The sequence below is a fragment of the Orycteropus afer genome, unplaced genomic scaffold (assembly GCF_000298275.1).
Source record: "Orycteropus afer afer isolate SDZICR_OR568_19922 unplaced genomic scaffold, OryAfe1.0 scaffold00031, whole genome shotgun sequence".
NCBI lineage: Eukaryota > Metazoa > Chordata > Mammalia > Tubulidentata > Orycteropodidae > Orycteropus > Orycteropus afer.
The window spans coordinates 15,241,255-15,266,040 of NW_006921618.1; the positions used below are offsets into that span (position 1 = coordinate 15,241,255).

At 41.2% G+C, this 24,786-nt stretch overlaps 1 protein-coding gene and 1 non-coding gene across 2 annotated transcripts; both read left to right on the forward strand.

Annotated features, from left to right (window-relative positions):
- The first annotated feature begins 1,696 nt into the window (after positions 1 to 1,696).
- On the forward strand, positions 1,697 to 23,132 carry PPP1R8 (protein phosphatase 1 regulatory subunit 8). The gene is made up of 7 exons (XM_007935807.2): positions 1,697 to 1,752; positions 4,025 to 4,085; positions 10,457 to 10,610; positions 12,168 to 12,388; positions 13,959 to 14,103; positions 21,072 to 21,136; positions 22,779 to 23,132. The coding sequence occupies exons 1-7, from the start codon at positions 1,697 to 1,699 to the stop codon at positions 23,130 to 23,132; spliced, it is 1,056 nt and encodes a 351-aa protein (XP_007933998.1).
- Positions 6,467 to 6,632, forward strand: LOC122149552. Its single transcript, XR_006163197.1, has one exon.
- Positions 23,133 to 24,786: the final 1,654 nt, after the last annotated feature.

Sequence of the window (24,786 nt, forward strand, 5' to 3'; positions counted from 1 at the left end):
ATGGTAACTAGGGGCCATAGTCTCAGGGGTCTCACCAGGGTCTATAAAACCAGCAAACCTGGACCTTTTTTTTTTTTTTTTTAATGATTCTGAGTTTTGTTCCACATTGTTCTCCCACTCTATCCAGGATCTCCTAAACAGACTGATTTTAGATGTATGATTTAGAGGGCCAGGAGCAGGGAACAGAGAAAAGAAGTAACTCCATTATAGAAAGAGATTCCTTAACTTGCTGTGCAGGGCCTCTTTCTGGGTGATCAACAATTTTGCCATTGGTTTCTTTAAAAACAAAAAATATAGGTCAGATAATCCTCCTACCGAGTTTTCTACAAAAACGTGCTGGGCATAATAAATAAGATTGTACTAACATCTTAAGTTATGAGAGATAGTAGTGATTAAAGAAAGAGATCTGGTGGCACAGTGGATAAGGCCTTGACTGCCAACTGGAAGGTCAGTGGTTCAAACCTACCAGCTGCTCTGTAGAAGGAAGACTGGCTATTTGTTTCTGTAAAGATTTACACCCTCAGAAACCCAATGGGAGTCACTATGAGTCTGAAATGACTAGATGGCAGTGAGTTTGGGTTTTTTTGGTTTAGTGATTAAAGAGCATGCATGGCCTTTGACATCAGACAGACTTAGGTTTGAATCAGTTATTCTAGGGTGAGGCTGAGCAACTCTCAATGAGCCTCTCCTCAGGGATCATACCTATCTCAAGAAGTGATGTGAGGATTCAATTAGACGATCCATATAAAATACATCCTTGGCCAGATAAGTAAACATTCCAAAGGCAAAGCCATTACAAACACAAGTCCTGCTGATGGTCTCTTTTAGCTGCTGAGTAGCTTAGGGCAGGCCAGCAATCCTCCCTTTTTTTTTGCCCTGGCCTCAGTTCTGACTCATGGTGACCCCACGTGTCAAGAGTAGAACTGTGTCCTAGAGAGTTTTCAAAGGATGATTTTTTAGCAGTTGATTGTCAGGCCTTTCTTCCCAAGTGTCTCTGGGTGGACTACAATCTCCAATTTTTTGGTTAACAGCCGGGACCACAAATAATGTGCACCATCCAGAGTGCATTATTATCAAAAGCAAAAAGTCCAGTGGGGCCATGACTTGACCAACAATTTCAGCCAGGCGTTGGACTAAGGAAGGATACCTGCCTCCTGATTGGAGCCGCTCCTGTCTCCGGCTTATGCAGTTTTCATAAATGGACTAGATCCCTAAGGCACCTAGACCTGGATTGGAAAGATGGGAGTAGGGTGCAGCTTTTTCTTAAAGGGCACAAAGAGAAAAAACAGAATCCGTGATCACTCTTTTCCGGGCTTTGTCCTCTAGCTTCTCTCCAGATTGGCGGTGGAAGGTTGATAGTGCAGCGGGACACTACAGTCTTTAGGATTTTGGAGTCCAGAAGTGTATCTGCAGGAGGACGTAGCGGGAGACAGAACACCACTCCCTACAAGCCTTTTTCCCTCATACACCTCTCGGCCAAGGAAAGCCCTAGCCTTCCGACACTTACAGAGAACACCAACTCCCTCAAACACTAAAACAGACACCAAAATCAGATTCCACCCTTCACCACCACTAGAAGTTCTGTGAACGTGCGTGCGTGCGCATGCGCACAGGCTCCCAGGATGCCGCCTCTCCCTTTAGTCTTCCAGTTTCCCGGCGTGCTTCGGGCCCGCCAAATGGGAGGGGGAGACGCAAGATGGCGGCAGCCGCGAACTCCGGCTCCAGCCTCCCGCTGTTCGATTGCCCGACCTGGTAAGTGTTGGGGAGGGCAGGGCTACTTTGGCCTGGATTAAGCTGGGCTGGGCTGGGCTGGAAGGGCGTCTTATTTTTCGTTGCAAGCCGAATGGCTCAGAGACCTTGGTACTAATTGAAGGAGCGCTGTCCGCCACGCCGGGCCGGTAGACGTGTAGAAGAACCGGGCGCCTGTATCCCGGGCCCAGGAACTGAGGACACCCAGGGTTGGGGGCCCTATGGCGCTTGCTCAGGCAGCCCCTTGGACGATCAGCCGGTCGCTGGGGCGCTTAGGGGCCTGGGCCCCAAACTTAGCTCAACTCCTGACTGCCTGGTGCTCTTGTGGAGCACCAAATCTTCCCTCTGCTGCCCGTCCTGAACGCGTGCGATCCAGCTTGCTGACCCCAGCCCAACCTCAGAGTTCCGCGTCACTCTCGTCGCTGCATCCCCGTGCGGTACTTGTCTTTCTCCCACAGAATGGGAGCTCACTGAGGACAGGGACAGCTCTGACCTACCTCGGTGTTCTTAGCGACTAGCGCGAAGCCAGGCACAAGTGGGCGTCAGTAATGTTGGAATGAACCTCTTTCTTTCCTTCACAAGTTCTTGGGAATAATTTTATTTAATCTTGGAGTAGGATTCAAGATCAATAAATATGAATTGCCTTGCAAGGACACGCACCCGAATTAGAGCTATTTCTGTTACAGCTCTTTTAACACAGTGTGCTGTTTATGTGTGACACATTTCTAACTCCCATTATATTAAGATCCTCAAGGGCAGGGGCTGTCTGATGCATTTTTCACATTTCCAGCCCGTAGGCCTGGGCTAGGTACATAGTAGGAGTTCACAAAGTATGCTTTGGATGTAACGTTCATTTCTCTAGGCTTTTGTCCAGTGTCTTGTCCTTTCAGCAACTGCCATTGAGGGAGGGGTTGGGGCAGGATTGTGAGATGACTGTGTTGTATCTTCAGTTAGATTGGACAAAGATACATTTTTCATGTGTGAATGTAGGGACTCTGGCAAGGTTGTTCATTCTTAAACTTTAAAGGAGCAAAACCAAGGAAGTAGATAAATGTGTGACCATTTTCTGGGTCCCTTTGCATTTTTGTAAAATCCAGTTGGTTCAGTCAATATATATGTCCGTTTTGGTCCCTCATTGTGTTGATTTTGGATGGAACATCAAACTATAAGTAGAAGAGACTGTTTTAGATACATATACCACCATTTCGTTAGGGTCTGGTATGTGCCAGGCATTGTGTAGGTGCTTTGATATATGTGTATGCCTCTTGAATGGTCTGACTGTAGGAGTTTAGAGAAATGTTCCCTTAATCATGTCATTGTAGAAAGACCTGTTCAAGGGCAACAGATACCTATGTTGTTGTTGTTATGTGCTGTTGAGTTGGACCCGACTCATAGCGACCCCTCCTTGGGTTGCTGAAGCAGTATCACTACGGAAGTAGATTGCCCCATCTTCCTTCTGAGGAGTGGCTGGTGGGTTTGAACCGCCAGCCTTCTGGTTAGCAGTCAAGTGCCCTAGGCATTCTGCTACCAAAGCTCCTAAAGATACCAGTGGTACTCATTTAATACCTGGTTTCATGGGTGTGAAACTAATTATGCATCTGATTTGGCCTCAGACCTCAGGTCAGTACTCTCTGTTTGTTCTGTGATGACACTAATTGTGATCACCCCAAAACAACTGTTTGCTTCCACCTTTTTATGATATTAATGGTAGTGGTAAATCTTAGATTCAGACTCCAGGTGATCAGACTAACAGGAGTATAGTACTTGTACTGTCTATGCTGCTTTCTCTCCAAGGTAGATAAACCCCAAATCAATTGCCATGGAATCAATTCTGACTCATAGGGACCCTATAGGACAAAGTAGAGCTGTCCCATAGGGTTTCGTAGGCTGCAGTCTTTATGGAAGCAGACAACCTCATCTTTTTTTCCACATAGTAGCTGTTGTGTTTGAACCACTGACCTTTAGGTTAGCAGCTGAGTGCTTAAGCACGGTGCCACCAGGGTTTCTTCCAAGGTAGATACCCAGTGTTAAAATATAGGTTTCTTTGGTGTGATCTAAATACAGATCCACTTAAATCTGTTTTAGAGCAATTGAATCACTGGGGAAATAAGTGTCAAACGTAGAAAGGAGCTGTAATAACAGTGAAGTAGATGACATTTCTGCTTGAACATGAACTAATTATAGACTGATAGGAGAGCTGTGATGTTGAATGGGACTGTTGTAAATAGCACTTATGAACTCATCCTGAAAATGCTTTTTCACTCTTATTTTCCAGGGCAGGTAAACCTCCACCCGGTTTACATCTGGATGTAGTCAAAGGAGACAAACTAATTGAGGTACAGGAAATACATGTCTTCTCTTTTTTACCACCATGCTGAAGATTTCTACCAGTGACTCACTTTCCACCCCCTCTCCTGTGCTTTGTTTTCCAGCAATGCTACTTTTGTTCATCTTCATTTTTTTTCTATTAAAAGCACATGGTGATATAACACATTCAACCTCTTATCTCCCACACTCAGTTTGTTGTGACTTTTCTTACCTACCAGATGGAGGGTTTTAACAGGTCATAGGCCCATGGGCCTCAGTAAAACTGGAAGCCTTATAACTTGGTGTAAGTCCTTCTGAGACTATAAGGGATCGTGTGGCAGATGCAGGCTATGCAATAACTGAAAAAAGTGAATGATACAGATTAACTTTTAAATTACTTTTGTAAGATCCAGGCCCAAGCCTTTCAAAGACGTATAGTGAACTAAGAATTTGCTCAAATAAAAAAGTGAGTAGTGGTGAAATATGTTAATTCTTTCAGAATGTTTACTGAGTGTTTGTTATATGCTAAGCACTGTGCTAGGCATAGAGACTACAATGAACAGGACAAAACTAAACATGATTCTTGTCCTCAAAGAAATAACCCAGTGGGAAAGACAAATCACCCACACAAAAATTACAAGCTTACAATTGAAATAAGTACTATAAAGGAAATGTTTAGAGGAATTCCAGTTTATGTAGAAGTCTCTAGAATTAATACCATATAGAATGTTAAGAAAACATGAGTTTTGATTTATTAGGTTATGTAAGTTTTAAAAATCGTTATGATACTATATATTTGCTAAGATATTATGAATAAGTTCATGGAGTTGTGAGTCTTCATGTCTTAGACCAATTTCATGTTTGCTTGATCACCTAGAATTTAGGTTCAAGACACCATTATTGAGTGCAGTTTTTTTCTTTGATGTATATCATAAAAACAATGCATTCCATGATTGCTAGCTTGAAAAGTTGTCTTTGAGTGCTGAAGGATGCCCTGTAAATACATTGTCACTTTTCAGGGTATGGTAAGGTACCCAGGTATTTTTGTGAAGTATTAAGGCATAGGTTGTAATAAATTCTGCCGGTGTTAACCAACTTCTCATGCCTCAGCTAGTCACTTAAAGCTCTTTTGTCATGGATTTTTTCCATTTTAAGAGTTACAAGCATTCCCCAGATTATGAATGAGTTCTGTTCCTAAATCTATCTTTAAGTCACATTTGTATCTAAGTCAGAACAATTAGGTATGATTTGTATCTAACATCAGTCAAATGTTAACTTACTGTATAGTATATAGTGTCCTCTCTGCGCATGACAAACATTAATGAAACACTTACAGATACACTAAAACATCTTTAACATAATAATACAGTAATAATAGTGTTTTGATGCATAAAGTAGCACCCGTTTGCTATTATGAATTATTGTATGTACCTCTGATTTTTAATATGCATGCAGTAGGCTTTTTAGGGTTCATAACTACATGTTGTACTGAGTTGGATGTTGTAACCCTGGGACTGCCTGTACAAAACATCAAGATTATTCAAGGAAATCATTTAGCCACAATGTCTGTAAAAACTTTTTGATTATAGTTTTCTACAGACACAAAATATTTGTTCCTAAATAGCATGAAGCTTGAAGGCATAGGAATCTATTTTGGTTCTAGATTTTTAGTAAGTCTTTAGTTTGCAATAGGAAGCAGTAGACGAGGAGGACTAGCCTTAATGTCAACATCACATTCCTTTGTGAGATAATGTACATTTTTCAAATCACTCTACTTGTCTGATTACCAGTTTGCATTAGCTAGTAATGTTCTGTTGTTTTGGATTGTGTCCCCCCAAAATATTTGTTGTAAATCCTAACTTCTTTGCCTGTGTTTATAATCCATTTGGGAATGGGTTGTCTTTGTTATGTTAATTAGGCAGGATTGGTTTAGAGTATGTTCTGAGTCAGGCTCTTTTGAAATATAAAAGAGATTAAACAAGGAAGTAGAGATATGGGGGAAGAAAGATGCCAAGGCACATGAAAATCGCCCAGGAGCAGAAGCTTAAAAGATACAAGGACCTTCCTCCAGAGATGACAGAGAGAGAAAGCCTTCCCTTAGAGCCACCACCCTGAATTTGGACTTGTAGTCTCCTAATTGTGAGAACCCAAGGAGGGGTCGCTATGAGTCGGCCAATTCGACGACACATAACAACAACAACAACAACAACAAACTGTGAGAAAACACATTTCCGTTTGTTAAAACCATCCACTTCTGGTATTTCTGTTATAGCAGCACTAAGTAAGACTGTCTTCCAGTGTTCTTAGGTGTGCCAAGTTGCACACAGTTTTCAAATTACAATCCTTAGACATCACTCTATTATTCTTTATAGGAACAGACCTGAGATGAGCTTATGTTTAGGGTTTTAGGCAGCACTTGATACTAACCGAGCTATCTATATCCTAGCCTTATGTCAAAGGCTTGTGATGTGTTGTGATAGCTGGGTTTAAGAAGTGCAATATTAAAACAAAAGCCATGAGTCTTTTAAGCCCAGTGTGTAAAGACACACTCTGAGTTATAACTCAAAGGCACAACTGGATAGTGGTACTGGCCATAGCTAGACAAAAAATAAGGGCTTTAGTGATTACTGAAAGATTATTGAAGGACCAGTGTACTATTTTATTCATGTAGACAGAAAAAGCACATTGTCCAAGAATTAGCACCTTTCCTTGTTTCTAGGATGTACTGTTATTCCCCTTGCATTTTAGTATTTCTGTAGTTGGGATGCCTTTAATAATGAATATGTACATTTAATTTAGGGACTCTTTCCTTACCCTCCAAACACCTGAATCTCTGATATGTCTTTAGTACCTTAGAGTCATAGAAATTTGGTGAGTATTACTATATGAGATCCCAAGAGCTAGTGATTTTATATGTTGTCTTCCTTGAGTTCAAATAAGAATGCTGTGGTTAGTAAATTTAATTTTCTAAAGACATAATCTGTTTGCATATAAATAGGAATGAGAAATGCAATAGGATATAGTCTGCATGAATATTACCTTAAAAAAAAAAAAAAAAAAAACTGCCATTGAATTGATTCTGACTTATAGTGACCCTGTAGGATAGAGTAGAACTGCCCCACAGGTTTTCCAAGGCTGTAAATCTTTACAGAAGCAGTCTGCCTCATCTTTCTCCTGTGAAGCAGTTGGTGGATTCAAACCAAAGATCTTTTGCTTAGCAGCTAAATGCTTTAACTACTGCGCCACCAGAACTCCTTGAGTATTTTACCTACAGAGAACAGAATGTTGAAATTTTAAGACTCTCTCTTACTTCTAGAGCTATGTCTTATTTTTAACCCAAGACTTAAAATTTGGGTCAAACCAAACGTGGAGGTTACCGTGTGATTGAGCTGTCAGTGGCAGGCCGCTGTTAGATCCTGGTTTTCCACAGCAGTGTGGGCGTAGGACCAGCTCCACCAGTGGCAGATGGGAACTGCTGGAGAGGGTTTCCCAGAGGTGACCCACATACCCAGGCTAGTTTGAACTAATGGAGCCTTAAGGCTAAGCTCGAAAGAAACTGGGTAATTGATTGTTTAAAGAAAAATTAAGAATGTGACCCATAGTACTTGTGTTCACTCCTTAAAATATTCCCTCCCATATGGTGCATCTTTTGATGTAAGTACTGTGAAGAAAAATACAGTATAGTGGTTTAAAGAGCTTTTGTTCTAATGTCTGATAGACCTGAATTTCTGACCCAGCCCAAATATAATTCAGTTATGTGAACTTGAATATTACTTAATCTCTTTGTGCTTCAGTCTATAAAAATAGGAATAATGGTACCTACCCACTTCTTAGGATGGTTGTCAGGGTGAAAACTCAAAGCATAGTGTGTGTCATGTAAGTGTTCAGCAGTTATTTTCTCAGTGCCAAGAGTCTGTTTGCATGAGGTATATTTCTGTTTTTATAGGGGAACTGAAGCACAGGGGGGAATAGTAGCCTGCTGTGAGCTCAGTGACAGCCAGGAATGAAATACAAGCCTGGTACCATACTAACTTGACTGTACTTTTCTACTTAGTTTTGTGCTTCTCTGAGGGATTTTAGGAGGAGTCAAGTGTGAACTATAGCTTAATGACACTTTGTATTTAAAGGAGAAACAACATATCTAAATGAAGGTTATTTTTCAAAGTGGTCAAATAATGTAGACTATTAGACTTGGAAGAGGTGTTAGTAATAATTCATTTAGTCAACCAATCTGTGGCAAAGGCTTTACTGATTCAAGATTAAGAGAAAATTAAGAACTACTTACTTGCTGTTAAATGACCTTTCTTTTATGAGGTGATGCTAATTAGTAACAGTTTTATAACAGTTTGCTGGTTTGTGAAATCTTTTTTTCTGCCATTATATTGGGACATTATATAGTTAAAAATTTTCCAGCATCACAGTAGTGGCTGAAAACATTTTCAGAGCTCTTGTTTTGGAATTGTTTCAAACCCATGGCTCATTGTTTGGAATGTTACATGTTTCACCAGCCTTTAGATCCCACTGCTACCACTTAATAGCTAGGCCATCTTGGACAAATGACTTCATTTCTCTGTTTTCTTATCTTCATCAGTAGAGATGATACTTTCCTCACAGAGTTGTTTTGAGAATTGGATGAAGTAAGGTTTTAAATGCTTTGCAATAATAGTTCTTCAATAAATGTCAGTCCCCATATTTTCCTCCCCCAACATAGGAAATCTTTGCTCCATGAGGTAGTTGTGTTTGAAAACTGCAATCACTCTTTTAGTATTAACTCTGGGTAATACTTTTTCTTTTTCAAGGAGCTCTGGTGGCGCAGTGGTTAAAGCATTTGGCTGCTAACCAAAAGCTTGGTAGTTTGAAACCACTGGCTGCTCCATGGGAGAAGGATGAGTCAGTCTGTGTCCGATTTACAGCCATGGGAACCCTATGGGGCAGTTCTACTTTGTCCTCTGGGGTCACTATCAGTGAAAATTGATTTGATGGCAGCGACTTTGATTTTTGGTAATACCTTCTCTGAAGGAGCCCTGGTGGCACAGTGGTCAAGTGCTCAGCTGCTAACCAAAAGGTTCCAACTACTAGCTGCTTCACAGAAAAAAGATTTGGCAATCTGCTTCTGTAAAGGTTACAGCCTAGGAAACCCTCTGTCCAGTTCTACTCTGTTCAATAGTCGGAATTAACTCTGGCCAACAACAACAACCATTTTTTTTTTGTCCAAAGTGAAATGTGATAATACAGTTGGATTTAGGGGCTCATAGAATGATGTTTAATGCAATTCCAGTTCCTAAAGAGAGTTCTAAAAATACTTTAGGCTATGGCAACATAATTAGAATATAGAGAAATACATGTACCCCCTTCCCTTTCCAACTGTTCTGGTTACCTAGTGCCACTCTGACAGGAATATACCACAAATGGGATGTCTTAAACAAACAGGAGCTTATTCTTACAATTTGGAGGCTTTAAGTCCAAGTTCAAAGTGCCAGGCTCTAGGGGCTCGGTGAAAGTCCCTCAACCTTGGGGTCCAGCTCTGCCTCCTGCTCCCGGCCCACTGGAGTAGAGACATTTCTTCACTCAGACAGCTGCTGGCTGCTGAGGCTGAGAAGCCCCAAGGTTCACAAGTAAAAAGGCACAGTCCCAATGTTACCAAAACACACGGCAGGCCATTAACTTAAATCCATTGTAAGTCTCAAGGTTGGCAGAGCATAGCAGGCTGCTGAGCAACGACACAGCTACCTGCAGGGTCCAAGTGTGCCATAGACTAGAGACCACGCCTAAGGCTTCTCCTTATATACAGGAAGCAGACTACATCCCAGAGGCAGCTACTCAGCTGCTTGTGGTAGATCCCACCATGGAGTTGATTGCCAGTCTCATCATGGGGAATACTACCACCAGCTGCCCAGGCACTCAACCAGGCCCAGCCAAATTGACACAAAAACATAACCACCACACCAACCAAGTGATAATCTTTGTTTGAATGTATATTTTCTAAAAAGCAGTCTTATTTATAGACATGCTTCGTACTTCTTGCTTGATCTCAAATTATAACCCAATGAAACTTTAAATTGCTAGTGAACAGAAGATACCCACTCTTAATAGAACTGTTGATCGCTTTGGGGCAGGCCACTTTTGTCTAATAGAATTAGAAAAGTTATTTTCATACCAACACTAAACATTTGAGCACGGTATTTGGGACGATTAATTGCTATACGTTCCCCCAAAAAATGTTATCTTATTAAACTATTCTTTATCTTGAAGGTCTTAAAGAAAAATTGGAAATAATTTTTTTCTGTCCCCAGAAAGGAATTTTATTTACTGAAGATCCTCTACTTACTTGATTGGAAGAGCTTTTGACAAACCCTGTTGAAACAAGATTTAAATAATATTTAATTTAATATTTATTTAGAAACTGATTATTGATGAGAAGAAGTATTACTTATTTGGGAGAAACCCTGATCTGTGTGACTTCACCATTGACCATCAGTCTTGCTCTCGGGTCCATGCTGCCTTGGTCTACCACAAGCATCTGAAGAGAGTTTTCCTAATTGATCTCAACAGTAGTAAGTAATTCACATCCAGTTTCACACATTCCCTTTTGGGCATTGTGAAAATGCTGTTTGGGTCCTTTAATTTGGAAAATGTGTTTGATTACTTACTAAGGAAGAAATTTATATTTGGTTTTTACATCATTTCTCTGTTCCTATGATTACTCCTGTTTTCTTGAGATAATTGATGACTGAACATAAAGAGGAGAGAGCTGTGGGGAGCTCTTCCCTGGAGAAGACAGTAGATACAGAGAGAGAATAAAAAAGCACCCAAGTACGTAGTTTCTGTTTGGGGTGATGGAAGAGTTTTAGAAATAATGGTGGTAGTTGCAAAACATTGTGAATGTGATTAATGCCACTGAGTTTTACATTAAAAATGGATAAAATGGTATATTTTATGTTATGTGTATTTTACCACACACATACAAGCACTATGACCTAGGGACTATGGTATGCAGGTGTTCATAAGGTCCATGATAACTTGTGGTCCAGTGTAAGCAGAAGCCATGATTAGCTCTGGTACAATAATACAGCATCAGTGCAGGACATTTTTAAAACACTATTTTGAGCAAATTTTAGCTTTTGATAGTGATTCTTTATTCCAGTTACATTTACTTTGACTACTAGTAATTTCCATTTTAATTTCATAAGCACATTCCAGCTAATGATTAGAAAGGCAGCCCAGCATTTCCTGGGTGGTGGCAAGAAGCTAAACTGAGCTTTTAAACTTTGCCAGTGGTAATCCACATGCAGTTGAGACATGCATGGGCCCTGAAGTTTGTTCATTTTTGCTTGTGTATAAATAAATAAATTGTAAAGCCTGCTTCCTGGGCTGGTCGTGATTGATCTGCCCCCGCTCTGTACACACAGACACACACACACCAGTCCAATCTGCTCATATGATGGTCTTGAATAGCTTTGTCTCAAAAAGTACTTACTTGTAAATTTATGTTATCTTTTCTCTCCATTTCATAACATAGAGAATGCAGATGTGGAAAAATATTCAGAATCTCCCATAGGAGTTTGGCTTGCTTTGGCATTGGCATCTCACCTGTTTCAGCCAAGCTCTTTTCTTGTTTGGGGAAAATTCAAGCATAATTGCCATCAGGCCAGCAATTGCTATGTTCCTTAGACTTGAGGCTAAGGAGGTCAGGCCATAGTGATGCCTGTCTCTTGCCTTGGAGGGCATGTCTACTGCTGGGTTGGAATTAGTCCTGCTGGACCCAGAATGGAGCCAAGCCTGTCTGGCAGCAGAGAGCAAGCAGTGATACTCGTTATTTAGGGTAACAGCAGGTCTGCAGATATGTAAGACATCTATTAAAGAGATTCAAGGCTTAGTAAAGGAGTTTTCCTTTTCATTGTAACACATGACAAGGGCTTCAATGTGGGTCCCATGCTGTTTTCATTTGAAAAAGCTTATGTTTTCTGACCACAGTCTGACAGTGTGGTATGTCTTCTGACTAAAAGTGGGGTGCGGCTGACTTGGGATAGAGAAAGTTGAAGATGATGCTCTCTTTTATAAAACTCGGGTTTGTTTTTTTCCCCTTACATTTCTGATTTGGTTGTTCCTAGCACACGGCACTTTCTTGGGTCACATTCGGTTGGAACCTCACAAGCCTCAGCAAATTCCCATCGATTCCACAGTGTCATTTGGTGCGTCCACAAGGGCATATACTCTACGTGAGAAGCCTCAGACATTGCCATCGGCTGTAAAAGGAGATGAGAAGATGGGTGGAGAGGATGATGAACTCAAAGGCTTACTGGGGCTTCCAGAGGAGGAGACTGAGCTTGATGTAATTCCATACCCATGACATTGTTTTGTCTTTTGGAACTCTGGTTTTTGCAGTATGGAACTGTTCTGTGTATCTTGAAATGCCAGTGACTTAGCAGCAGTAGGTTTTCTAGAGCCTAGTAAAGAGCTTTTGCCACTTTGAATCCACGCTGTGTCTGTTTGGTGGTGTATGACCAGAGCTAACAAGGAGACTGAGTCTCCCTACCAGTAGACACTTATAGTTGTCTTTGTGCATCTTCACTGTCTGTTAGAAGCTGAGACTGAGAGTTAAATTTTTCTATTCCTCTTACTGCTTAGAGCTACACTGTCTAGTGTGGTAGCCATTAGCTATATATCTAGCCAGTCACTGGTCACGTGTGGCTACTGTATTGGGCAGTACAGATAGAGAACATTTCCATCATCACAGAGTGTTCTCTTGGACTGTGGTTTGGAGAGACTAATGCTTTGATTCATTTATGTAGGTTTTTTTGGTACTGTCTGAACAATCTCCTGAATAGAACTAGACTGCTTTTGGTCTTACAGACCTGGCTGCCTTAAAGGCTATGCATTTTACAGTATAAAATTCTCAAGTGCTAGGATTTTCTTTTTCTAGAGGCTCACCACCATAGTTTCTGATGTGGCTGTAGTCCTTCACATGCCTGTCACTATGCTAGTGTGACTGTTCTATTTGGGTAGACCAACTGTAAGCACGACCTTGACCACCCAATTGTGTTTACTGTGCACCAAGGCAGTTTCCCAACCCTTGGGAAGAAAAGTACAATTGAAATCTTACAATTTAGAAATTATTTTACAATTGAAATCTTACAATTTAGAAATTATTTTGCTTTAAAGAGGTGGCTTTGTAGCTAGGGACCTTGGCCAGCCTTCATTTCTGCCCATTTTCCCTCCAGGCTGCTTCCATGTGTCCCTGTCTTGTAGTTAAGTAGGCTAGTTTTTCTCCGAGTCCTCATTCTCAGGAAACTTGGAATACCTGAAACTGCAATGTGGATTGGAATAAGTCCAGTGGATTGGGAAGAAGCAGGCAGCAGGATTGCTAAGGCCAAGTTAATCATTGAGATGGATGGATGGTTATAAATAGAATTGGGGCCAGGCACAGGGATGAATGACAGAATATTAATGCGAAAATCAAGTGCTCTGGTAATATCCTTTAGAGTTTTCAAGACGAGAGCTACTAGGAAAGAAGCTTCCAATTGTCTTTTCTCATCTCTATTTTTTAACTTAAAAACAATTCTTGGAGTCCCCCCCATTTATATTTCCTTTGATTCTCAGCCTAACAGACTCAAAGCTCAGAAGCAAACTCAGAGTTGTTGGCACAGTTGATCTGTTTTCAGCCCAGAGCTCTTCACCTCCTCCTGATTGTCACTGCCCCACCAGTTGATGAGGATGTTCCATAGTCTATCAAGTGAGGCTTGTTAGCGTTCTCAGTCTAGGAATGGTAATGAATCTTTTCTCAATGCAGAAGAGAATCTCTTCTGTCTTGGGAGGTCACAGGTAGCTCTGAATGTCCTTTATTTGGTATTATTTTCCCAAAATTCCCATGTACTGACTACTTTCTGTGAACCCTGGCCTAGAACCTGACAGAGTTCAACACTGCCCACAACAAGCGGATCTCCACCCTCACCATTGAGGAAGGGAATCTGGATATTCAGAGGCCAAAGAGGAAGAGGAAGAACTCACGGGTGACTTTCAGTGAGGATGATGAGATCATCAACCCAGGTGCAATAGCTTCCTAGTTTTTTTCTTTTTTTAAAAAAATTATGATTTGGGTGAAAGTTTACAGAACTGCAGAGCAAATTCACTTTCCATACAGCAGCTCACATATACCTTGTCTCATGACATTGACACTACAGTTTACCACAATGCAACAGCTCCCCTCCTATTTCCTTCCCATAGCCACCTCTTCCCTGTGTCCTTCCTTCCATGCATTCTTACTCCGTGATGGTCTCCCTGTGCATACACAGCCCTTCTATTCTCCCATGATTGTTTTCTCCAAGAAGTGTATCTACCTAATGTAAATATTCAGCTCACATGCCTGTCTTTTGTTTGGCTGGAAGCCACAGGAGTGGGTTCAATTCCAGACCCGAAGGGCAGCTAGGGGCCATAGTCTCAGTGGTTCCATCGGCTCTGTCAGACCAGCAAACCTGGTCCACCCCCCCGTTTTGTTTTTTTAATGATTTTGAGTTTTGTTCCACATTGTTCTCCCACTCTATCCAGGATCTCCTAGATAGATCCCCCTCCAAGTGGTTGACAGTGGTAGCTGGGCACTATCTAGTTCTTCTGGTCTTATAGCTAAGGATCTCATGGTGTACCAGTTGCTTGGACTAATTATTTCCATTAATCTTTAGTTTTCTTCATTCTTCTTTGCTCTGGATGAGAAGAGACCCATCATTGCGTCTACATGGCTGCTTGCAAGCTTTTAAGATCCTGGTTGCTACTTGTCAAAGTAGGATGTGGAACAATGTTTTGTGTAGTATGTTATGCCAATTGATCTCGATGTCCTCTGTGACTGTGGTCCTGGGCCCGCAGCTCCAACTGCTTGCTCCCTCTGGGAAGCTGGCGTGGCCAAGAAATGACTACAACCTTGTCCCTTGTCAACTCTACTATACCTGGGAATTCTTATAGAACATAGCAATACACTTGTAGAAACATTGTCTGCTAACCCTATGCATGGTCTCGGGCACACTCTGCATAGACATACCTAATAGTTCAGCCTGTCTACCCATCTATCTACCTGTATACCCATGTTTGCCTTCACTGACAATGCAGTACCGTATGTGCAGAAGGGTTCATCTTTGTTGTCTGTACTTCCCGTGCACCTCTCTATGTCTTCCTCTTCCTCAGTGCCACCATGTTGATCATTCACATTTGGTACATTGCCCCTCTCTTCACCCAAATCAATACTTGTCTCTAGTTATCTAACAGTGTTCCTTCCCCTCCCCTATATATGGAAGGAAAATTTCCTTCCATATATAAACCTTTCCTTGGCTTTTTAAGGTAACAGACTAATACAGTGTTTGTCCTTCTGTGATCGACTTATTTTACTCAGCGTAGCGTCCTCCAAGTTCATCCACGTTATGCGGTGTTTTGCACGTTCTACATTATTCTTTAGGGTTGCATAGTATTCTATTGTGTGTATGTACCATAGTTTGGTTATGCATTCTTCAGCTGATGGACACCTAGGTTGTTTCCATCTTTTGGCTATTGTAAATAGTGCTGTGATGAACATGAGTGTGTATATATCTGTTCTTGTCCTGGCTCTCACTTCTTTGGGATATATACCTAGTCATAGAATGACTGGGTCAAATGGTATTTCTAATTCCAGCTTTTCTTAAAAAAGTTCATACTGCTTTCCACAGTGGTTGTATCATTTGACAGTCCCACCAGCAGTGTATAAGAGTCCCAGTCTCTCCACATCCTCGCCAGCATTTGTTATTTTCTGTCTTGTTGAACTTTGCTACTATTGCTGGGGCAAGATGGTATCTCATTGTTCATATGATTTGCATCTCTCTAATGGCTAATGATCATGAGCATTTTTTCGTATGTTTGTTGGCCGCCTGAATATCCTCTTTGGTGAAGCGTCTATTCATATCTTCTGCCCATTTTTTAATTGGATTATTTGTTTTCTTGTTGTTGCGGTGTTGGAGTTTTCTACAAATTCTAGAGATAAGTCCCTTGTCAGATATGTCATTGACAAATATTTTTTCCCAATCTGTAGGTTGTCTCTTCACTCTTTTGGAGAAGTCTTTGGAAGCACATAAAAATTTAATTTTTAGAAGGTCCCATTTATCTAGTTTATCTTCTGCTGTTTGTGCATTTTGGGTTATGCTTGATAGTCTGTTTATGCCATATATTACAACAACAACATAACACATTGCCGTCAAGTCAGACCTGACTCATAGCGACCCCTCCTTGGGTTTCCGAGGTGGTATCACTACGGAAGTAGATTGCCCAACCTTCCTTCCAAGGAGTGGCTGGTGGGTTTTAACTGCCAGCCTTCTGGGACTACGCCACCAGAGTTCCTGTGCCATATATTAGGGCCCCTAAATTTGCCTCTAATTTTTCTTGAGGAACTTTATAGTTTTAAGTTTCACATTTAAGTCTTTGATCCATCTGGAGTTAGTTTTTGTGTATTGTGTGAGGTATGGATCTTATTTCATTTCTCTGCAAATGGATATCCAGTTTTGCCAGCACCATTTATTAAACAGACATTCTCTACCCTATTTAATAGATTTTGGCTCTTTGTCAAAGATCAGCTGACCGTAGGTCAATGGATCTATTTTTGGGTTCTCAATTCTATTCCATTGGTCTATGTGTCTGTCATACCAATACCAGGTAGTTTTGACTGCTGTGGCTGTATGGTAGCTTTTGAGATCTGGCAGTATGAGACCTCCTACTTTGTTCTTCTTCAATAGTGCTTTGCTTATGTGAGGTCTCTTTTCTTTCCATATAGAGTTAGTGATTCGTTTTTCCATATCCTTAAAGAATGTTGATGGGATCTGGATTGGGATTGCATTGAATGTATAGATTGCTTTGGGTAGAATTGACATTTTCACAATGTTCAATCTTCCTATCCACGAGCATGGGATGTTCTTCCATTTATGTAGATCTCTTATGATTTCTTGAAGTAGTCTTTTATAGTTTTCTTTGTACAGGTCTTTTGTGTCCCTCATAAGATTTATTCCCAAGTATTTTATTTTTTTGGTAGCTATTGTAAATGGTATTGAGTTCCTTATTTCTTTTTCACCAATCTCTTTGCTGGTGTCAAGGAATCCAACTGATTTTTGGGTGTTGATCTTATATCCTGCCACAATGCTAATCTCTCAGTTCCAGTAGATTTTTAACTGAGTCTCTTTGGTTTTCTAGGTATAGGATCATATCATCAGCAAATACGGATAGTTTAACTTCTTCTTTACCAATTTGGATGCCTTTGATTTCCCTTTCTTGCCTTATTGCCCTGGCTAGGACTTCCAATACAATGTTGACTAGAAGTGGTGATAGAGGGCATCCTTGTCTGGTTCCTGTTCTCAAGGGGAATGGTTTCAATCTCTCTCCATTGAAAATAATGTTGGCTGTTGGTTTTGCATAGATGCCCTTTATTATGTTGAGGAATTTCCCTTCTGTTCCTATTTTTTTGAGTTTTTATCAGGAATGGGTGTTGAATTTTATCAGATGCCTTTTATGTATCGATTTATATGATCATGTGGTTCTTTTCCTTTGTTTTACTTATGTGATAGATTACATTGATTGTTTCTCTAATGTTGACCCATCCTTGAATAACCTGGTATGAACCCCACTTGGTCATGATATATTATTTTTTTTTGATATGTTGTTGGATTCTTTTGGCTGGAATTTTGTTGAAGATTTTTGCAGCTATATTTGTGAGGGATATTGGTCTGTAGTTTTCCTTTTGAGTGATGGTCTTCATCTGGTTTTGGTATCAAGGTTATACTTGCTTCATTAAATGAAATTGAGAGGATTCCATCCTTTTGTATGTTTTGGAATAGTTTGAGTAGGACTGGTGTCAGTTCTTCTCTGAATGTTTGGTAGAATTCTTCCCTGAAACCGTCTGGGCCAGGACTTTTTTTTGTTGGTAATTTTTTTATGACCTGTTCAATTTCTTCTTTTGTTATGGATTTGTTCAGCTTTTCCACATTAGTCTGTGTTAGTTTAGGCAAGTGATGTGTTTCTAGAAATCTGTCCATTTCTTCCAGATTTTCAAATTTGTTGGAGTACAGCTTTTCATAGTATCCTGATACTACCCTTTTTATTTCAGTTGGTTCTGTTGTGATGTTGCCCATTTCATTTCTTATTTGTGTTATTTTTATTTTCTTACTCTTCCTTTATTAAATTTGCCAGTGGTTTGTCAGTTTTATTAATCTTTTCAAAGAACCAACTTCTAGTCTTGTTGATTTTTTTCTATTGTCTTTCTATTTTCTGTTTCATTGATTTCTGCTCGAATCTATTATTTCCTTTCTTCTGGTGACTGTAGGCTTTTCTTGCTGTTCTTTTTCTAATTGTTGGAGATGTTGATCTTCCTAGTTTTTTTGATGAAAAAGCTGTGATCTCAAAGAGACACAACCTCCAGGTCAATTGTAATATTTCCCAGTACGATTTAGGATAACAGTGCTATATTGAAGGGAGGTACTTTTGTACAGTCAGTCCACTGGCGTAATACCCTGAACATTCAAGTATTACCCCATCACAGCGTCAAAGAAGTAGCTCAAGGAAGGACACTGCAGATCCAGTGGAAGTTCCAGTAAGGTACTTATTTACCTGTCTTTACCTCAAAGCAGAACCTAGACTAACATTGTTGTCTTTATGGGGTTTTGACTATGACTGGTAACTCCAAATTGGAGAACTTTCTGCTGTCACTATTAACTACACTGAAGATATGCCTCTCTGTAAGGAAGTAACTTACTGGATAATTTGCATGGAATGTAAGTAAGGTGAGAGCATCTTATACAGTATACAGAGAATGGAACTAAGTTTACCATTTTGTTTCATCATTCAACATTCATATATTGAACTCCTATTTCAGTTACTGTGGTAGGTACATGACATCAAGCTGGGAGATACAGTTTCTACAAAGATAATAGAGTTAGGATTCAAATAGACCTTGTTTGAAAATAAATCTCTTCACCCAAATTGTAATAAGAAGTTTGGGGGTTAAAAAAAAGGGGAGAGAAGGAGAGTGGGTTAGGTAGGGTTGGGAATGGTAATCGGGGAGTGAAAGGAAATGTACACGAACTATTGAATGTAAAACAAAATCTGCTCTGTAAATTTGCACCCAAAGTGGGAGGGAAAGTAAATAAATTTCAGTGGGTGGAGATAACCCAAACTAACAAGTTGCTCTTACTTCCCAATTGAAATGCAGTGAGAGTAATTTTCAAGTTCTGCATTCATCAGCAGCAGCAGTGTTTGTGCCTTTTACTTTTGCAGCCTTTCCTAGACCAGAAGTAGAGTCAGCTAGGAATTTGTTGGTAGGTCTCCCAGGAGGAGAAATACCTTAGAATGGGTACATCCTTCCTCTCTAGGATTAGAATGGCTAGGGAGGGTGAGAGCCCTGACTACCCTTCAATCAGGACCAGACAGCATCCCCCAGATCACCTCAGCCCCTCCCTCAGGATCCTGGGTGCACATATGGGGCAGGTCCCCATGAGCCACTCACTTTGGGCTCTAGTTGCTCTCAGGCTCATTTAGCTTTCCTTGCTGAGAAGATGCTTAGAACAGGGCTTCTGTGGAGATGATAGAAAAGATTAGGGGGTCATTTTTAGAGACCCTGGAGCTCTGGTGGCACTGTGGTTAAGGCATTTGGCTGCTAACCATAAAGATTGGTGGTTTGAACCCACCAGCTGCTACATGGGAGGAAGATGAGAGAGTCTGCTTCCGTAAAGATTTACAGCCTTAGAAACCCTTTGGGGAGTTCTGCTCTGTCTTGTAGGGTCACTATGCGTTGGAATCAAATTGATAGCAGTGGTTCCCCCCATTCTTAATGAGCTTGGATATCTTTTCCTTTGTCTTCCCCGTATAGAAGCCATTTATTTATTTATTCATTCATTGAACAGAGAGTGGTTGCCAGAGTATATTCTTTAGAGGCATCTAATACGTGAGAAGCCAGACTTAAGTAAACCTGGGGGTAATTATTCATATTAAATAAGGATTCTTTTTTTTCCAAAAGGATTCATATGAGTTTTTCTTTAAATAGCAAACACCCCCAGTGCATTTAAAATAAAATGTACAGCATCTATTAGTGAAAACAGTTCTTTGTATGCCATTATATTAAGATAAAAGGAACTTGGAGAATTTTTAGTAGTGATAATAAGTCTGAGTCTTCCTGTTGCCTTGTACTTTCTCAGTCTTCAGTAAGAAAACTTCTATTCATTCTTAATGATCCAGCCTGATCATCTCCGTGCTGCAGGGACACTGTTTACATATCTCTTGAAGTACCTCTATCATATGGTAGCTTACCTGGTTCTATAAATGTGAGCTTCTCAAAGATGGGACAGTATCTTGGCCTTTATTTCCATGCCTGATGTACAATAAATGAATGAGAGTGACCGCCAGCAAGTCTCTTACTGCTTTTTCCCTGCAGAGTAAATGAAACTAAAAGCTTTGTAGGGGGCAGTATAACAAGGGTGGAAGCTGAAAAGGCAGCCACTCTCCCTCCTTGCCTGGACAAGGCCCCTCAGATCCTTTAGTAAAAGTCTTGATTGTCTACAGGCAGATGGTTCAGATCAAAAGGCCAGGTTTATTTGGAAGTCTTGGGTCTAAGTCTTAATTTTGTTATTTGCTAATGAGTGATCTTGAGGAGAATGTGTGACCTCTTGCCATGTCATTGTTTTACTAGTAACATGGGATTGGTAAGGTTTCCTGGTTGGTCGCAAGTCCTGGCTCTTCTACTCTCTAGCAGGATGATGGGGCAAGTCATTTTACTTCTCCAAGCTCTAGTTTGCCTTTTCATCTCTTAGATGTTTATTACAATGGTACTTACCTCATAGGGTTTTTGTGAGGATTTAGCACAGTGCCTAATACACAGTGGACACTTTTAAGTGTTCACTATATTTTACTGTTTTAAAATGAAAGCTGCTGTGATTGCTTCGATGCTTCGTTTGCAGTGAGTCCTGTGCCCTGTGCCTTATTCTGGTAGAGTACCAACCTAGCCCTGCTTTCGTCTCTTTCTGCAGAGGATGTGGATCCCTCAGTTGGTCGCTTCCGGAATATGGTGCAAACTGCTGTGGTTCCAGTCAAGGTAGGAAGACACTGTAACAATACTGAAAATGCCACACAGTGTAGGTTTTAAAGCCTACTCTCTTGTGTGTAGGTAGATGTTAAGTGTGTGCTTAATTTGAAAACATTCTATGCTTCTCTCCCATTTTTCAATCTCTGGAAACACTTTACCTCGTCTTTGTCTAAGGAATCCTTTAGTTTTACATAAGAGTTACAAGTGCCCAGCACTTTGAGTACTACATGTAAATTATGGTGCAGTGTGAGTCTGTAATTTGCCTTCCCAAAGGGGGCAGAGAAAGGCTCACCTTTCTTTGGCCTTCCCCTTCAAACTCAAAGAAAGCTAGTAGTCCAGGAGGGGAAATTATTGTAGTACTGCATGGCACCTATGGCTTTTGCCATGCCTCTGTTTTGTGGATGAGAATGACAACAGATAGGAAGGACAACCCAGGTGTGCATTAGGCTTAAAGATTAGGTATGATGAGGAGCCAAGAGGGGAAGTTACTGAGGTGCTGTAATCGCTCAACATAAGAAAGAACGACCTGACGGCTAGGATTGCCCCAAAGAGAGCAGATTGCTCCTTGAAGTAGTGAGAGCCCTGTTAATAGACGTATTCACAAAAAAGATTGTCAGAGATCTGACACTAGTCACAGGTGCTGTAGAGAGCTTTATTTTGAATAAATCTTTAGACCATATATGGGACTAATAAATTGATAAGATATGCCAGAGTTCCAGGTTAGTTTTTGTTTCATCCTAAAGGGAGTATGGGGTTTAGGGAGCATCTCATGAGTTTTGTCCAGTATGGAAAAGTAGAAGATGAAATTTTTCTGTGTGACTCTAATATTCATGTCATATTCCCCTGAGTTTTTTCCTTTCACTCTTTTCTTTTTTCTTCCTTTGGAATTCTCTGTTGTCATTAAAATACGAAATCAGCAGATATTTTTACTTTTAGTCCATTTTATTGTGTAGTTTACATAAATTCAAATGTACCTATTTTAACTGTTTAGTTTGAGTATTGACAAATGCCACATCTGTGTAATCACTGTCACACTCAAGATGTAGAAGCTCTCCATCACCCCCAGGAAGTTCCCTTGTGTCCCTTTGCAGCCAGTCCTCTCCCACTTCCAGCTCCAGGCAACCACTAAACTGCTTTCTGTCACTACAGGATTTGTTTTGCTCTCAGATTAAGGTTTAAAAATTGGATACCCAACATGGCGATGGCAACTTTTTCATTTCACTCCCCAAAAGAAAAATTTTAAATACCTACTCCCACCTCTAATAGGTGATAAGACTTATCCTCAATGGGCATTTTAACATCAAAAAAGGAAATGGAAGTGGACCTAACCTTGAAGAGTCATTTAAGTTGGATAAGTTTTACTTTAGGAAGCACTCACCGCACTGTCCTCCTTGTTCTCAGTTTACCATAGGATAGTGAGAATGTTGTGAAGCAGTGTTTGGGAACCATAATGTTAGATGATCATTAGGGTCCCTTCAAACCCTGAGATTTCAGGAGAGTGAAGTAGGTTGTCTGGGAAAAGAGGTTTAAAGACCTTTCCCAAAGGTTGATTCTTCTAGGGCTGGAACAGACAAAACTAATTACCACCACTCTTTTGCTTCACCTCTTGTCTCCTCTCTCCATCCTTTCCCCGCCTTGTTGAAAACCACAGAAGAAGCGGGTGGAAGGCCCCGGCTCCCTGGGCCTGGAAGAATCAGGGAGCAGGCGCCTGCAGAACTTTGCATTCAGCGGAGGACTCTACGGGGGCCTGCCCCCCACACACAGTGAAGCAGGCTCCCAGCCACATGGCATCCATGGGACAGCACTCATTGGTGGCTTGCCCATGCCATATCCGAACCTTGCCCCTGATGTGGACTTGACTCCCATTGTGCCGTCAGCAGTGAACATGAACCCTGCACCAAACCCTGCAGTCTATAACCCTGAAGCTGTAAATGAACCCAAGAAGAAGAAATATGCAAAAGAGGCTTGGCCGGGCAAGAAGCCCACACCGTCCTTATTGATTTGATGTTTTTGGTTGTGGAGAAGGGTGGGGTTGGGTGGGAATGGGGTGGAAGGGTGATGAGGGAGCTAATGAACTAGGGAGAAAAACATTTCCATGTGTTCAGTACCGTCTTTCAGAATGTCTCCTGGGGTCCTAACCATGTAACATTAAAACTGGGGGTAGGGTTGAAATATCCCATAAAGACCTGTCTTCGGAACACTTTCAATGTAGAAAATGGTTCATATATGTACTTTTGAATAGACTGTCCGGCTCTTTCCCAGACCTTCCATTACCTCCTTTTTCCCTCTTTCTAGGATCATTTTTCTTCAAAGTCGCATATCCCTGGGGAGAGGCTCCTGGCCCTCAGGTTAAATCCAGAGCTGTGGGGGTTATGATAGCATCACCAGCCTTGTGGGTCCAGCAGCCTAATTGACATTTACTATTCTTGCAGGTCCCAGGTAGCAAACAGTTGCCATGGATCTCTGGTTGATCAAAAAGAGAGCTTAGAACTCTTCAGTTAAGCTAACTCAGAAATGCTTTCCTGAAGTCAGTCGTTTTGAGGTCCAATAATTAGGGTGTTTTCTTTTGTCCTTTCTGTTGAAATGAGAACATTTGATTTCTCTTTGTCTGTAACCAGTGCTATAGACACAGGTTGGTAGTTTTAAACTTATAATACTGTTTGAACTTTACCTGTTTTTGTTAAACCTGAGCACTCCACTTGCCGAAGTTTCTCATTTGATTTCAGAATACTATCTATTCTCTGAGGCATTGCTTTCCTTTCCAAGGGTGTTGTGAAGGCAATTTTTTAAGGATATGACCAGTCAGGGCAATTCAAATTCAAAAGGAAAAGATTTTACTTTGCAAATAACTGCTGTCTCTGGGAGGACGTTTTTAGGTCGTGGTTTGGAGGCTCTTCCCCCCTTGATCGAGAGCTCTCGTTGTTCAGAGCTCCAGGACTGGACCTGGCTGACAAACATAGGAGACACAGGTAGGAAACGTTGATAGGAGCTTTGTATAGAGATTTGTACATTTGTGTAATAGGCCTTTTCACGCTTTATGTGTAGCTTTTTACCTGTAACCTTTATTACATTGTAAATTAAACGTAACTTTTGTCATTTGTGTGCAGCCTGTGATTCAGTAGCCATCTCCGATTCCACTGCCATAGATCCGCCCCCTCTTGGTCACACCAGCATCAGCACGTGGTCTCGATTGCTCCTGTGAGCACGATGCGGCCCAGGGGGGCACGGCCTCTCCCAATCCTGGAACACAGGCCCACTCTGGATAAGAAGAAACTGTTGGTTTCCTGAGTCCTGTGTTTGTCAGAGGCACAGCTTTTGGGCTTGGGAGGTGATGCTGTGTCCCCGTTTTATAACCACAGATAAAGATGCCCCCTGATGAATGCGGAAATTCTAATTAGAAATTCCAGTCCCCAGACTGAAGCCTCACAAAGCAAAGTGGGTTAAGAGGTGCCTGCTGCCCTTCAGCAAGAAAGGGCACAGCAGAGCCGACAAGGGGAGACTGCGCTCTGAGGGTTTGTTCTGGGGTGGGCACAGTTTAAGGCAGGCCGTGCACACTCTGGTTCTCTTAGAGACAGCTGAATGCATATGAGCCGTAGCTTGGGTGGCACAGGAGCAAAAGGAGGCTAAATTGAATTTTGGAGTGATTTCAGGAGGCGCTT

What these genes read in the sequence shown, in the direction of transcription:
- PPP1R8 (XM_007935807.2), top strand. Translation starts at nt 1,697, where the DNA reads ATGGCGGCAGCCGCGAACTCCGGCTCCAGCCTCCCGCTGTTCGATTGC. An exon ending in TGATGAGATCATCAACCCAG is followed by an intron (nt 14,104 to 21,071) that starts GTGCAATAGCTT and finishes CTCTTTCTGCAG; the next exon opens with AGGATGTGGATCCCTCAGTT. An exon ending in CTGCTGTGGTTCCAGTCAAG is followed by an intron (nt 21,137 to 22,778) that starts GTAGGAAGACAC and finishes TGAAAACCACAG; the next exon opens with AAGAAGCGGGTGGAAGGCCC.